General features: G+C 39.8%; 1 protein-coding gene across 1 annotated transcript in view; it reads left to right on the top strand.

Annotated features, from left to right (window-relative positions):
* The window catches only part of CUBN (cubilin), a 149,032-nt gene that overhangs the window by 50,378 nt on the left and 82,737 nt on the right, over window positions 1–15,917 (top strand). The window contains exon 28 of the mRNA XM_026843524.1: window positions 6,526–6,685. Within this exon, the coding sequence (XP_026699325.1) occupies window positions 6,526–6,685 (160 nt within the window). The remainder of the gene's footprint in view (window positions 1–6,525; window positions 6,686–15,917) is intronic.

Here is a 15,917-nt window from a genome sequence, read left to right as displayed (position 1 = left end):
CCCCCCAATTGCTGTGTCACTAGGCACAGCCCTGTCTCTTTGCAAGGAGCTTTTCCCACAGTGGCAGCTTTCAGCTGAAGAATAACTTTGGAAATGCTATTGTCCCAAGCTCAAAAGCAGTCCTGCTCCTTCCATCACGAGTGGATTCTTGCTGCAGAGGAACCACCTCAGTTTCTGAGGAGTTGAGGAAAGCAGGCCCTCTACCAAAATAGCCACAGCCTTGTGACTGGGCGCATGTGATCCCACTGCCACAACAAGGGTGTGGATCTCCAAGCAGCCCCATGGTCAGCAAAGGCAGAAGAGACACTTCAGGGACCCATTTGGATGCTGGCCTTGACAGCAAACCTCTGCCAGTACCTCAGGGAGAGGCAGTGGGTCAGAAACAGGACATGGGAGCAGCCTGGGTTTGCTCTGGGCAATGGAGCCGTGATTTGGGGTCAAAGCACCCACAGTGGTTAGCAGAAAGGCGGGCTTTTCGGACGCACTCCTGCACTGGACTGCCTTGCTTTCAGCTCAGCCTGCTCCATCCAGTGTGCATGGGTGAGGCTCCCGAATGCCCCATTGCAGGTGGCTGAGACTTTTTCTATCTCGACAGCATAGTGATTAGGTGGAGGTGCTCTCCTAATACAGACCTGGGGATCTAAAATATCATGCTGAACAAATAAGGTTTTGAGTGCACATCTTGGGGTTGACTGATTAGGTGAATGTCTCCTAGGCACTGCTTTCTTAAACAGTATTTGTTTCCTACTCCTGTATCCAAAACAATTTTAAAATTTCCTTCAGAGACATGCCCTACATTTCTTACGTTCTTATAATAAATCCAGAGCCTTGCTAAAGAAGATTAATATTTTTATATCATTCGCAGAAATAAATCTTTCCTAGAAAGACAGGAATGATCAAATATGCCTGCAGTTATAAATCCTTATTTTCTTTGAGAAGGTAGTAAGTGGTAATGTAAGAGATGAAAAAGTCTTTGAAAAAAATATCACTGCCATCCAATGTGGAATTTAAATTTGCTTGAAACTTTCAAAGGGCTCTGAGTATTTCATGTTCAGGTTACAAGACAAAACACAGACTCAGATACTCAACTCCTACTATTAAAAAAATTGACATTTATACATTTCCATATGTTAGATAAATCCCAGTGAGATTAACCAGTGTGCCTGTATGTCTAGTGATGCACAATGTCAAACTCCATTGTACTGTGGAATAAAATTAATTAGTGAAACTGTGCTATTGTGTGGAGACAAGAAAGTTGCCTACAGTGGTCAGAGCAAGGTGTTTTATCAAAGGTCATCTAGGGCATAAACATATATAACTAATCCTAATTAGAATGAGTTCTTAAGGAGGGCTTTTTTCTAGTGGCAATTGCAAACACTTCTCATCATGCAAGCACAAACATAACCTTATTTTGTTCTCTGGTTTGTGCAGAAATAACAAGGCTCCACACAGTAAGTCACTCAAAGTCTTAAGCTGCCTTTGTTTCTATGAAAACTACGTCGCTGTGGTGCTAAGCTAGCGCAGTGTGCCACATCCTAGAGCTTTAGTTTGGGGGTTTTTTTGTCTGATTGACAGACCTGCAGGTTCTTAAGCTTATATTCTAGTTCTAGAAGGAAATGTGTTTGGATTAGTTTTATTTGTGTTAATTCTTGCTTTAACAATTAATGGTGATCTCACTTTGGAGTGCATTCTGTTACTTGGATGATGATTATATTGTCTGGTTTTTGCTTCATTTTTCTTTTCTGGTAACATATTTGTTGAGATGCTGTGAAAATTTCCTTTCCAAAAACTGATTCGTTCACGAAGAGCTGCTCAGATACCTGTAATCACTGCCTCTAATGTTTAGATCTGTCACAACAACCCCATATCAGGTTTCCCACTTCTAAGAGGAAAGGGATACTTGTGTGTGTCAGAATAGCTCTTTGAGGATGTCCTAGAGGCTCCAGCAGTGGGTGGGACACTAACAGCTATGCTGGTCTGATCCAAGGTGTAACCTCATTTCCTGAGTTCTGTAAATACAGCCCAGTGCTGTTGCTGCTGGTGCCCGTGAAAAGGGGCTGCAACCCCTTTGGACTGCAGTTTGTTTCAAGACTCAAATTGAGACAATTATATAATGATATAATGAATTAATGACATCTGCTAATAGAATTATTTACAGTACAATAAAATGAGAACTATCAGTATTCATAGGATGGATTTTCCCTTCATATGAAACTAAAAGTTTGTCTTTGAAGACTCCATCATCTCTGGATTGAGACTCTGTGTTACGCCTAACTAAGGATAGGTTAGGCTGGGGGTTTTCCTTTATAATGATTTTCCTGATGAAAAAATGTGCCTTTTCACAGAAATAAAATTCTCCAAAGGAAAACTGAAATTTTGCCCTAATAAAAAAATCAGTTTTCTGCCAGGAAGACTGAACAGATGGAGTCCCGCTACCTGTCTGTGAAGGCTCCTGCCAGTCTCACTTTGCAAGAAGGAATAAGCTTGACAAGGCACCCAGCTAGAAAAATGTCGCTGCTTTGAGTATGCCCAAATGGAACACGTTCAAAGTTTCTTTCCTCCCATTTGTTTGAGATCTTTATTTCTTTCCATGCAGCAGAAATTCCATTTTCCAGTCAGCTCAGTCCTTGAGCCGTTGCTCCAGTTCTGGCAATGAGCTTCTCTGTCACACAGGTCATGTCGCTTTGCTTTGCTCCTCCAAAGAGAGGTGAACAGTTGTGGCCTCCAGAGCATCAGTGACATATTTCCAGGCTGAAGAGTCAGAAAAGTAAAAATGTAACACTGATGACCATGATTCCTCTCTTGGAAGAGCTACCCAAGCCGAACCCTTCCTTCAGCCTTGGCTAGCCCTGCCGTCCCAGCCCCAGTGTGCAGCAGGTGGTTTTCAGCTGCCACTTTGCTGCAGGGCAGTCCTACAGCTTGATTCATCCCTTAGAGAGCGAAGTACCGCCCCTTTGTACTTGTGTCAGCCTATACACTTGCTTCTAGGCAGCTTGATAAGGAGTTTCTCATAACAGTTATTGAGCCCATGCCTAGTACTTCATCTGAACGTACTGCATCCCTGCCCGGCCTGGTGCTGGGGTGCAGGCTGATGGAATGGAGCGCTCTGGGTGCTGCTGGGGAATTGCTTTGGTTAAAGAGGGGAGACTAGGGATCTGAACATGTGGTGCAGCTGCTTGTTTATTTTGCCTGTTGGACTTTGTGCCAAAATCATTACAAAGCCCTTGGATTTGCTGATGGAGGCTAAGAGGTCTGGACAAATAAATAAATTATGAAAGAAATATCTATACAGAAAGGGAGCAAGGGTTTTGTTCCAATATGGAGTTGGGAGGCAGCCCAATCCCTGGTTCCTACAGTCAGTACAGTACCAGAGTGGCTAAATAAATTGCCCCAAAATTCCATTGTCATGTATAGTCCAAGGGCGTACCTTGCCTCATATAGCCTGGGGAAGAAGCTTCCCTCGATTTGCAGCAGTTTAGGGTAGCACAGCTGACAAAGCAGGCCCTTAGGCAAGAAACACTATCTCCCAGATCAGAAGAGAAATTGTGGCTCATGAGATCTTCCTTCAGCTTCAGTTTCACTTGCCCATATTTGTGTCAGAGCAAAACGTGGTTTGAGAAGTTCAAAATGCCCTGTGAAAACACACAGCTGTTCCCTTCATTTAGAAATGAAAGACAGCTTGAAAAACCCCACTGTAATTCTAGCAGTTGTGGTTCTGCCTCTCTCAATGAGTTACAGCTGGCCAGGCACTCGAATTTCCTGTGAAACTCTGCTCTGAACCCGGACCCACGGGGCAGCACGGCATGAAGGGATTGCCATAGTAACCATTCTTTGTGTCTTGAAAAACTGAACGACTGTTTTCAGGGGAAATTACATAGAAATGTGACATTTGTTGCCTTAGATTAAAAATAACACTCCCTGCATGAATCAAAGTTGCAGGAGACTCATGAAGGTTGTTTTTCTGTTTGGATTTGAAAGTTTCAGGGTATGATTTAGTCCATAGTTCTTTAGAATGGTTTTTCATTTGTAATCACTAAAGCTAATGGCTAATCATTGAATATGTATTTTAACACAGTTTTTGCTTCTATTCAGAGCACAGATTCATGATCTCCACATTGATTCACTCTTCACCATTCATATTTTTTTGGTGTAAGATTTCCATGGCTTGAAGCCACAGAAATATGAGTAATATATACCACAAAGCTGTCAAAGGAAGTAGTACTATTAAAAAATCTAATTGGGTCTGACTTTATTTCATTTTGCTGAACTTAAGCCATAAAAGAATGTGTAAAGCTCTCAGCCTAGCTTGGAGGAAGGTTATAATTGTAATGATGGGCAGCTCATCTGTCTGTCAGGCAGTCCTTCAAGCTTTACATTTGGAAAGAATACAAATGGATGTTCAACTTCTTAACATCTAATATTTATGAAAATTTCATATCTATTTATCAGACACGTCTGATCATGATCAAAGCTTTGCAAGAACTACCAGCAATGAGTCTGCAATTAGAAACTTTCAAGCTTTCCTGATTTCACCTAGAGAAATCATTCTAGAGTGATAGTTATTAGACTCCAATACACTTCTCATGCTCTAAGCCATAATTGTATTAGAGGATTGAATACCAAAACCAGCCGTAAAATAAGCCATGAAATATTACCGTAGAATTATTCCTGTAATTTGCCCCTAACTTCTGGCTGAACGACATCCAATTTATTTTTTATTAAAAAAGACATTCAAACTAGACTTGTCTGCTTGAGGATTTGAAACTATTTGAATAGATTTCTTGGCCCCTACTATGTCTTAAATCAACAAGATTTCTGAAGGTTCTGCAAGACCAACATCTTGAACAGAAAAGCTGAGGATTTAATTACTTATTCCCAGATGTAAGTCTGCTAGAAAATGTGTGCAAAAATTAGTAGCTAGCATGGTAAATCTATATTTGCTGTAATATAATACTTCCATACTGTGGGTGTTGAATGTAGGAGAATTCTTAGTGGAATCAGAGATATTTGGAAAAGAGATTTGAATGGAGAGCAAAAATAAATAAACCTTGGCTATTTTTCTAGAGATCATAGATTTGATTCTTTGCATGGAGAGAACTTTACGGTGATGGCTTCAGAACAGAGAAAAGTTTTTGTTGAAATTCTGAAAGGAAGCATGCCAAAAATTCACAATGAATGTTCAGACATGGTTTCTGTGCCAGTAATTTGTTGGGCTGTGTTAAGAAGATGTGCTCGGTGAGATAGAAAATCAGATGATCTGTGGCAAAGTGATGAAAAAGCACAAGGGTTGCTGTTTTTCTAAACTTTAAGAATCATAGTAACAAAAGTAGAAATAAGAAAGTGACTTCTAATTTGGCAACAACTGGCAATCTGATATCATAAATCAAAGGCAATTTAGCCAAAATGTCTCATTTTTACCAGCTTTGCAAAAATTATTCTTCATCCCTGAAAATTACACTGAGCGTTGGGATTGGGTGAGGAACATAAATGCAGGTTCAGTGTGATTTACTGGATTTGAAAAAAGTCACAAAGCTAGAATTGAAAGGCCCTTTAAACCTGTTTGGAGACAACTAATGTAAAGAAACTAAAAAGTTTTAAGTATCCACTACCTCCCCATCAAAACATGTATTAAGTGTTTTCATCTAAATGTAGTTATATGACTAACTTCAGATGTCAAGATTTAAATAAATACAGGAATATTTCCTTGGCTTTTTTTTTTTTTGCTTTTTTTTTTTTTTTTTAGTGGTGGTGTTTTAAGAATGGGATGGAGGGTTTCTCATCCGTGTTTGGGGAACAGAAAGATCCTCAGTCTGGCTACATCTGCCAACACACTGACTGTCAAAATACAATCATGTAGAAAATTATTAGGAGATCAAATATAAAGTGTTTTAAGTACAAAAGTTCAGAAAGCATGGCTCAGTCCACTTCTCCAAAGGAGGACACTAGCATAAGATCATGAAACAATAAACAAACACATGTGAAGTTTGTCTTGTGGTTTTTGAGGATTTACTTTGCTTTTGGTTTTCAGTTTGTCCTCACTACTTCAGAGGTCCTGATGATGCTGACTGCTTGGTTTTGTCCATCACAAGCTCCGTCAGTCCTGAGATCACCTGAGTGCAGACTTAAAGAAATAAAGATGTAAACAGAGTTGTCACCAAGGGGTTTGGAGGCACTGAGCACATTAGATGCATGGTTAAATCAGACCCATTACATCCCCTTTTTCTTTCTATTTCAGTTCATTGCCATTTGCCCTTTATCTTCTTCCCCAGCAACCCCCAATACATACCAAAACAGAAACAGCAAAACCTTCCTACTGTACACAGTGTGCAGCCAGGTTTAAAGGCATATTGCAGCTATTTGCTCATCATTTCATCTAAATCTTTCCATGCTCCTCAGAGCTCATATTGCTGTGCAAAGGTGGCTAATACGAGAAGACGCACTGCTTTTTCTTTGACATCCTGTACAAAACATTAAGACTTGGATAGCTTCTTTTTACTCATTGGGATATTTTTTGTTTCATTTCAGCTCTATGATGGGCCTGATGTACAGTCCAACCTGATAGGCACTTTCTGTGGACAGTCTCTTCCACTGCCAGGGAGCACTACAGGGACCAGCCTTCATGTGGTGTTTTATTCTGATGGACTGAACACTCGAAGTGGATTCCAGATGCTGTGGCATGTTAATGGTAAGTTAGCCAGGTTTCCTCTGGGAAGGTATGTTACCTTCTTCCCTGTGTGCGTAATGGAGTCCTAGCTTATGCCACCTATGTCAGCTAAATAGAAATAACCCATTATAGCTCTAAAAATACTGCATTTCTTCACAATCTTGAAATACTTTCCCAGCGGATGTTTCTTCACATGCACACCTTCAGAGATCATCTGATCAGAGACTGAGAACTGTTAGTGAAATACACTTTCATTTGCAGGAGAAGGAACAGGGATGAGGAGCATCTTGAGAATTTCTGTACTGAACAGAAGATACATGCTATTACAGGGAAACTGTGGGTGACTTGGGCTTTCTAACGGGAAACCCTCAGCCCTCAGTTTTCCTAACTCCTATAGATTTATGTTTTCTATGCAGGGTTCTCTCTAGTTTTATTTAGCGGTGCCTGTTTTCTTGGGTATCACATTCAGTTCCAGCTGCCCCCTGCCCACCTTCTCTGCATGACAAAACATTGGCCAGTTTGTGCTCTGGGTGTTTTTTCTCTCATTCTTGCATGTCACGAAGACAGTCACAGGCTTTATTAAATGAGCAAGCATGTACACCAATTCCGAACACATCTGGTAATGACTGTACAACTGCAAACTATGCGAACTAGGTTTGCAGTTTCTTCATTAAGTGAGGCTACAAATGCAACTTTTTCACTCTGCTTACTTAACAGCAATATTAGGCTGTAACAAGATTAAATCGTGTGCTGTTGTACATCCCATCAAAGAGGATCCAACCTTGAAAATAATTAAATTGCCACAGTTGCCCTGCCTGCCTAATCAGTTCACACCATTCAGCTTTGACAGCATTGTAAAGCAGCTGAAATCGGCTGCAGAGGCCCCACTGTGGGTTGCTGAGGTGTATGGCATGCTATACATTGTTTGAATAGGAGCTCCTCTGAGCTAGCACAGACTGCTAGCGTTTGCAGGCTCCCAGAGGGCTCTCGTCGACTAGACAGTGGTATTTTGCATTCAGCAGAGGTCAAGGAGTATTTCTGGGCAAAGGAGGGACATATGCAGGAGGAGTGAGATGTGTGGCAGGAGCCAGCAGGGGAAGTGCTGCAGCACAAAGGTACGTTCTTCTGCTTCGAGGTGATGTCATTCTGGGACTGCACAAAAGAAGAAAAAGTGGAGGCTTTTGTGCATAGCCAGATGACATCAGCTCCATACAGTAGCCATGGTGCTGGGTTAACTTGCTTTTCTAAAGCTCTCAAAGCTTTCTAGAATCTGCCTGCACGGTAAGCCCTCTTGAGCTTTCCTTCCACGTCCCTCTCTAAACATTTACGGGACTCTCTAGCCCTCTCCCACCCCCCTGCACTCCTTTTCTACACTGACACATTCACTTCTCTGTCAGACAGCACTGCCCCTCTGTTAATTCCTGGACACTAAACTGCAGCCTAAAGCTGCACAGGGCCCAGACTGCTAATGTGGGTCTGTGTCTAAGCAGCAGAGCAGGATCTGTGGGTTCAGATAGGGCTGGCTCCTAGGGAATGTCATTGCTGGCTCTGAACGTCACAGTTGCAACTCCTGACAGCCTGTAACATGAGTGCAAGTTCTTCCAGAACTGACCACAGTTGTCTTTGTTCACTGCAGGCACTTCCTTTTTCTTGATTGGTGTCATGCACAAATATTGGTATTCATCTTACCCTTGGTGGCTATGTTGTCTAGGCCTATACTGTTGCCCTAGACTGGATAAAATTAAATGTATTTCTGTGGTTTCGGTGCTATATTTGCTTCTTTCTTCTGAAAATCTTTCAAATGCACAAAAAAGCTCATTGGAGAAAGTCTCCTCATCTAGGGGAACTCATCAGGAGATACAGCCTTTGAGTTGGGTATTTCAGAGTGAAGCATTCAGGTCTCCTCTTCCCTGACGGCAAATCCCTAAGAGAATCTAAACCTGGATGTGGTAGCATCTCACCTGACAAGAAAATAACAAGGCTCTATATATTCCTGAGAGAAGAGCTTTTACTTCTGTTCAACTGACAAATGTGCTCTACAGTTCAAGCTGTTGTGAACTATTTCTCAGGCTGTCCATGTGCTCCTTAACTGGCAGTTGTGAAGCATCTGTAAGATATATATCAAGGATATTCACATGCTTTGGTGATAAAAGAGAGCAGCACTTATGTTTGCCACCATGTGCCTGATATAGTTCACTTCAGACACTGTTCCAGAAGCTTTGCTCGCAGTTATGAGGATCAGAAAAAGCCAAAAGCTTACCTCATTGATAAACTGACATAAGGAGCCCCTCCTGCCATATATGACAGAAATCTGAAGTGTTTTGATTTGCAACATTTGCATTTGATCTTTCCAGTTTCTGAGCCACTGCTTTTCAGTTCCTGACTTGCTGATCTGGGTTGCTGAAGGAAGCCCAGTCTTCAGGCTTTCCCAAAGACAGAATTAGTAACTGATCTTAGGAGAGTGCTGTCATTTATGCTTAAAAGTGTTTGATATAATTTTAACCTGGATGGAAAGCTGTAGTGCGAAGAATTAAAAGTGGTTGTGGTTCTGAAATAACACTATTCATCTAAGGGGCTTTCACTGATGAGGCTGGTCGTAGAATTGATTTGGCTAAATCACTAACGTTTTCTTCTGCAGCCAAGGCCTCTGGAGGATTATTCACGAGAGGAAAGTTCATATATGCAAGGTGCTCGTTCCACTTCTGCTGTTTATTAGGAAGCTTAATACAGGCAAATATATTTTGGGGCATATTGGAGAAAAATCAAACTCTTGGTAACAGTCTGGATATTGCAAAGATGGCATGCCAATTGAATTTCTTTCCTAAAAAATAATCATGAGGCCGAAAGGGCAAAGGTCTCAGTGCAAAATGACACCAGTGACAACTGTCACTATATGAGAAGATACATATTTCCTAGACCCATCACTTACCTTATTAAACAATATGCATGTAAGAGCTGACTGCTTTATATATATATTTATATATCTATCTATATCTATATCTATATCTATATCTATATCTATATCTATATCTATATCTATATCTATATCTATATCTATATCTATATCTATAGCTATAGCTATAGCTATATCTATATCTATATATCTATCTATAGATATGTATATCTGCATTTCATTGGAAGCTTACTCATTTGGCTGCTTGATTGTTAGTAGAGCTTATAAATTCAATTGGCTGTTCTCATAGTCAAAATTTGAGCCCACTATTCTGTTTTCTGTAAGACATTAATTCCCCTTTTAAAAAGAAGCAAAGCACACTACTGAGAAAAGAATTATGTAGCCCCAAAGCATTGTATTGCTTTTTTCCTTCATCATCATCTCCTTTCTGTTGGATTTACCTAAGAAATGACTGATGGACAGCATGTGGAGAAAGTTCTTGAGAAGAGAGATTTTCATTAGTCCAGGTCTGTATTTTCAGAAAATGAAAATTATTAAAAGGCATACAACAGCTAAAGACTGGGATTTTCAGTGTATGTGTCAGGTGAGGGAAGCATAACAGGAACAGAGATTAGATTAGGATGCAGAAGTCATTCACTGCAGACATTTGCCAGGCATCCATTAGCAGTGCTGGAGAGAATATTGCATTGCAGGTCAGTGAGGGAGCTGAGGCCCAGATTTCCTAAACCTGAGTCATAGCTCTGTTGTTGATTTCTTGTGCAGCCTTTGATAAATGACCATTTTTTCAGTTTTCAATAATGACTACTCCTTTCCAGTGTCTTTCTGTCACATTAAGGATGCACAGAGTCTGATCTTTTGAAGTCTTGAGCAGTTGTTTTGAGGTGTTGGTGCTACCATGTTCAGAGTTGGCTTTTTGTATTGCAGTCTGGCTATTAAAAACAGACATGTCACCTATGAGAGCTAAGGATTATTTAATTTCTGTTTCTTCAGCAAATTGGGCCTCTTCCCCCCCCATATATAAGATTAAGGGCCAAAACATTCTTTAATGCTTGTTGCCGAACAGTTCAATCAATGTCTGAAAGCTAGAAAATGTCTATTTTAACACTGAACACTGGCAGCTGATAGGGGAATTATGGCCATTCAGTATCTTGGAGGATTCAGCTTCTGTTTAAATGGCTAAATTTGCCCTTATGTCTCTGGGTCCTAGTAGTCTATTTATTATCCCTCTTACTGATTTCAGATTCGAACATGTTGAAGAAAATAGCAGAATTCAGGAGCCTGATGAAACAATAATAAAGCTACAGAAGTGATTAACAAATCAGAAAGAAGAAAAAACCACAACACTTTCTTGATTGAATTTTTACTCTCTTGCATAAACTCTCATCACAAAAATTATTCCACTTGCTCCATTTGATAATATTCTATGAACTAAACCTACTCAAGAGAGAAAAAGATTTCAGAATCAAATCCAAGTTATACTTCATGCAAGTATTAGTGTAGTACAGGCAAATGTTCATACTACGTGCTTCTTGCAGTTAATGTTTACTGAAATATTTCACCATGAACACAACAAACGGAACAACTCTGAATCCTTTCTTTTCCCAAACTCTGATTTTACAGGAACAGTGCCAGTTCACTTTAAACTTTGTGGAAGGGATTTTTCTAGCATGTGGCTAAAACATATCCGTGAATAAATCTGAAAACCTTTCAAATAATAGAGGTTTCCACAGATTACTATTTCTCTATTCAGCTATAATTATTTATGAGAATAGGATTCTTCTTTGGTTAATGAACACCATCTGCTAACCAGATAGGCATAATATGAAAAGATCTGTAAATCATTCCTTGCACAATCTTCGATGACTACTTTGATTTTAGCCAGAGGAAAGCAATGACACCAAATCTGTGTTTCCTGAGCTTTCTATTTGTTGTCTGATTTCCTAGCAACTAACACCAGGTTAGGTAGTTGTTTTAAGCATTTTTCAAGGGAATTCCGGGACTTTTACACTACTAGGAGAGGATCTCCCCTCCCTTTTTCTTCTCAGTTTAACTGCAGGGCTGAAGTTTCCAAAATGACTGCAAGGAGGTCAACACAAACTGAGCATATGCCATATGCAGTTCAGTTGGAAGAAGCTTTTCCACAGTGCAGCTGTCTGTGTATCTGTCCACATAGAGCATGACTGTGCATTTCTGTGCTGAGAAAAAGTTTTTAAAGATGTTTCACTAGGAACAGAATAGTTTCAGATTATTCACTATTATTTCAGTGAGAGCTGAAGTCATGCAGCAATTTATAGGTTTTGCTTCCACATTTTTTGTTTACCCCTAAAGACCAAGTCTTTTTGACTTTGTTGCCATAAACAACACAAATTCCATTTATTTAAATAGAAGCAAACTGTAATCTGATGTTTGCAGACAAATGTAAACATTGGGAGAAGGTTTGTATTAATTTAACGGTAATGCCAGAGATGGAAGAAGTTTGATTAGCTGAGATGATTACATCATCATTTAAACATTTTCTATTTTGATATCTTTAAATAAAGTAGGCAGGCTACTTTTGTATGGAAATTACATTCCTGGTTAAATTAAAATGTATATTTTAGCTTGCTCAAAAAATAGGAAAAGGGTATGGTACATACAAATGCACGCTTCAAAAAAAAATGACTGCTATTTCTACTGAAATTTTCCTTTTAAATGCAAAACCATACATATATTCACATATAAATAGGCATCTTCATCTACATCTTCAGCCTGAACACCATTCATATGACTGTAATTTGTGTGGTATCTTTTCTGATTATTTTAAGTATCTGTCAAGACAGATTTCAAAGCCTAGTGTAAGCATCTTAAGGCAGGGAATCTGTCTTCATACGTAATGCACAAATAATATGAAAAACACTTGCAGTTTATTTTTCCTTGATGGCTTCTATCTGTGATCCAATCAGAGAAAGAGATATTGCTACAAGAATTTTGTGGCTAATGAAAACGGGGAAGACACTGAATGAATCGGGGATCAAAGTGTAAATTCACCTTTTTAAAATATTCAAGAGAAAGAGTTCGTGAATAGTAAGGACGTATAATGTTCCAGGAACTGAAATATAAGCTGCAAAATTGGTGAATCAAAGTTTACTTCTCATTTTGAAACAGTATTCCTGGACAATATATATATATTTTTTTTTTTTAATTCTAAGACTGGGCAAACCTTTCACATACAAGGTTTGTAAGCATTTAAAAAAGTTTTTCTATCATTATTTGATTTTTCTTATTTTTTAATTCCATATATGTAGCAAGTGAGTTTAAAGACAGGAACATTTGTTTTAATCTCTTAGTGTTTCTGTAAATATTTTCTTAAAATCATCTAGCATCTATATTTTTAAAAAAAGCACAACAGAACTGATTCTTACCTCATCCATATAAGAGCAGAAACAGTATATAGACTTTCTGCCATCTGGCCAGAGTCTGGAAATTATGTTTCTGCTCTGATACGGTAGTTTCTGCCTGCATATTCAGGTTACTCAAAATAGTTCAGGTGTGAAGTTCACATATTTGCAAAGATCAGTGAGTCCTTTTTTCAGCTATTAGTCAGTGAATACTTAGGCATAAACTCAAGCAATTTCCGATCTGTTTCCAAACAGTTAATAAATGATTGGCAACATGAGTTCAGCATATTCATTATAAGAAGTGAATCGCAGAGATCTAAACTTTACCTCCATTTTACTGGAGCACTTAAGAAGAACCACTTCTCTTTTAACAAAAAGCCTTTTCTGGGAACATTTGTAGTTGGAAAAAGACAAATGGCACATTAACAACAGTTTGACGTTCTTATTCATGTACTTCACAAACCTCATCCAGAGAATATCGATTGAGCTCAGAGAAAATATAACCACTCTGGAGGGGGAGCGTGAGTAATCTGAATGCTACCTGCAAGGGTTGCATAAAAGACTGCTTTAAAGCACAGCACACAGCCTTTCCACTCATCTGAGCCATTTCGGGTTTAAATAAAAAACATGTCTTTGTGGCTATCAGGAAACTCTTAGTAGGAGAAGCTGAGTCATAACTGCCTGTTTAGTTTTAAAATGTTCCCAGCTTTCTTCAGACTGAGATAAATAGCAATTGGCTTTGTTCTTGCCTGCTGAAACTCCCCTGCCTCCCCGTTCCCACCCCCTCAGGAGCCGAGCCATCAAGTCTGTTTGTTGAGAAATCTTTCTGTTTCCCAAGCTAGCGAGGCGGCTTTCCCGTCCTGAAGTCTGTCCTCAGCGGCCGTGTCATTCCTGCTGCTGAGGGAAAAGAGAGACAGACTCGCTCACCCTGCAAATTCAGCTGTAAGGCTGCCCCCCTGCCGACACTTTCTTTTCCTCCAGCTGTGAAAACTCAATACTTGGTTTCTTTTGGGGAAAATCAGGCCCTTTTCTGATGGCACTGGGAAAAAAGAATGGGGTGGTGGAGTACACTGAAGCTTTCTTCCTCTAGCTCTCTGGAGAAATGTTCGTGGATGTCAAAGTTTCAGGGGCTTAACATTCACCCATCGGTTTTGGCAGGCCTCAGGAAGTAAGTGTACTACCTTTTTCTGTTTCCCTCTCCAGAGGGACTGAAGCAGGATTGGTTTCAAATACACTTAAAAGTTCCTTTTACTCCTCGATTGAGACATCTGGTAGCTTGACTGTGTAGCTTTGTGGCTGCAGGGCAAACTTCTTCAGGGTTATGGAGCATCCTGTGGAGTAAGGTGGGGCAAAAAGGAGAAGAATTTAGCTCTTACCAATTCACCTGTGAGGTCAACCTCAGCTATGTAAAGGCTTCCCTGGGCTATAGCTATTTATTGTCCAGTTGTGGGAATTCTTGTGTTTAAAAGGTGCTTTTCTGGTGAGTACTGGGTGATGAACTGACAGACATCTGTTATGTTGCTGGCATGGCTGAAGTCTTCCTCACATCTACATTTACGTGGCTCTTTTTTAGTTCAAAATGGCTTCTTATGTCTTTGCTCCCTTTCAGACCTGCTGCTCTTTCCTCTCATAGATCTTTATTTTTGCAGTCCGTGAAGTCCTAGAGCCAACTGTGGTAGAGCCATACTCAAGTTTTCAGTGAGGAGCTGAAAAACCCCATGGTAGAGGTGATGGCTAAAGCTTCTGAGTTTAGCAGCCACCCTTCAATAACCAAAAGTTTGTCACAGAAGGTGTTGAGGAAAGTATTTGCATTTAGTTGAAGATCTTGATTTATAGCTTCCTGAAGGAAAAAAAAAAGTGTTAAACAGCACAACAGCCAAAGATACCTTGTTCAAATTACAAATTATGCATAGATTTAATAGAGATTAGGGGAGTTTTACACATCTGTGTAGATTAGCTGAGCAGGTCAGGAGATTAGTTTATTTGGTTTATGTTATAAAATATCTCCTATAACTAAAAGTTCTCATACAGATGCTATTTAGAACTTCTGACATACCACAGTATTTGCCTCTGGGAATATAGTATTTATGGTTTGTTAGATGGTTTTATAAAGTATTTTGGGGCTCTTTTTTTTCCAGAACCTTCCCTCTGGAAATAAAGCCAGAGAGATTGATGGAGTGTGGGCTTTACTTACAGAGCTTGAGTGACTGGGTAAAAGCTGTATAAGCAAAAGATTAGCTAGTGCCTAAATGAAGCACCCAAGGGCTTGTAATGTGGAGAGGAAAAAAATGCCTCTGTAAGGCAGAGTGACATACATGTAAAATCAGATCAAACGCACAATTTCCTTGCTTTCTGCATGTGACAGGTACATGACCACCCTACTGGCATCTCCAAAGGTGAGGTTTACATCATGAATATAGCTGATCTAAATCTGCCCTAACGCTGTGAAGGGCTGTGGTGCCTTCCCACCTTGCTGACATCTGCACCCCTGGGACTGAGTCAGGGAGAGTGTATTCTGGGAATGCAACAAAAGGAAGCGAGTGCAACAGTTGCCACATCTCCATAAAACAATGATAAAATTGCAGTCTCAGGTGTCCAGTTGCTTTGTGCTGTCAAACCAGGGCCTGCATTTGATCCATTGTTTTGCATCTTTTTTTTTTGTTGTTTAAATCTAGCTCATAATATGCAAGAATTTAATCACCCAAGGGGCTGGGGAATAAGGTTAGGACAATAATTTCTTATCTGAAAAGACATAACTTTTCAAACATGGCATGTCTTACAATTGCACATTGACAATTCAATAGAAAAGAATATTAAACCCACCAAATGTCAGAAAGCCAGTTTATCCACTGTGACTTGGCAGCTTGTAATCATGCTCAGTGGGCTGAGGGAAATTGCATTGTCTTTAATTTTATGATTTCTAAAGCAGTGGGAAATGGCATTTTTACAACAATAGGAAGCC

The sequence above is a fragment of the Athene cunicularia genome (genome assembly GCF_003259725.1).
Source record: "Athene cunicularia isolate RWA chromosome 2 unlocalized genomic scaffold, athCun1 chr2_part1, whole genome shotgun sequence".
In the NCBI taxonomy this organism is placed as follows: domain Eukaryota; kingdom Metazoa; phylum Chordata; class Aves; order Strigiformes; family Strigidae; genus Athene; species Athene cunicularia.
The sequence above is the reverse complement of the archived record's forward strand: the minus strand, read 5'-3'. Positions and strand labels throughout refer to the sequence as shown.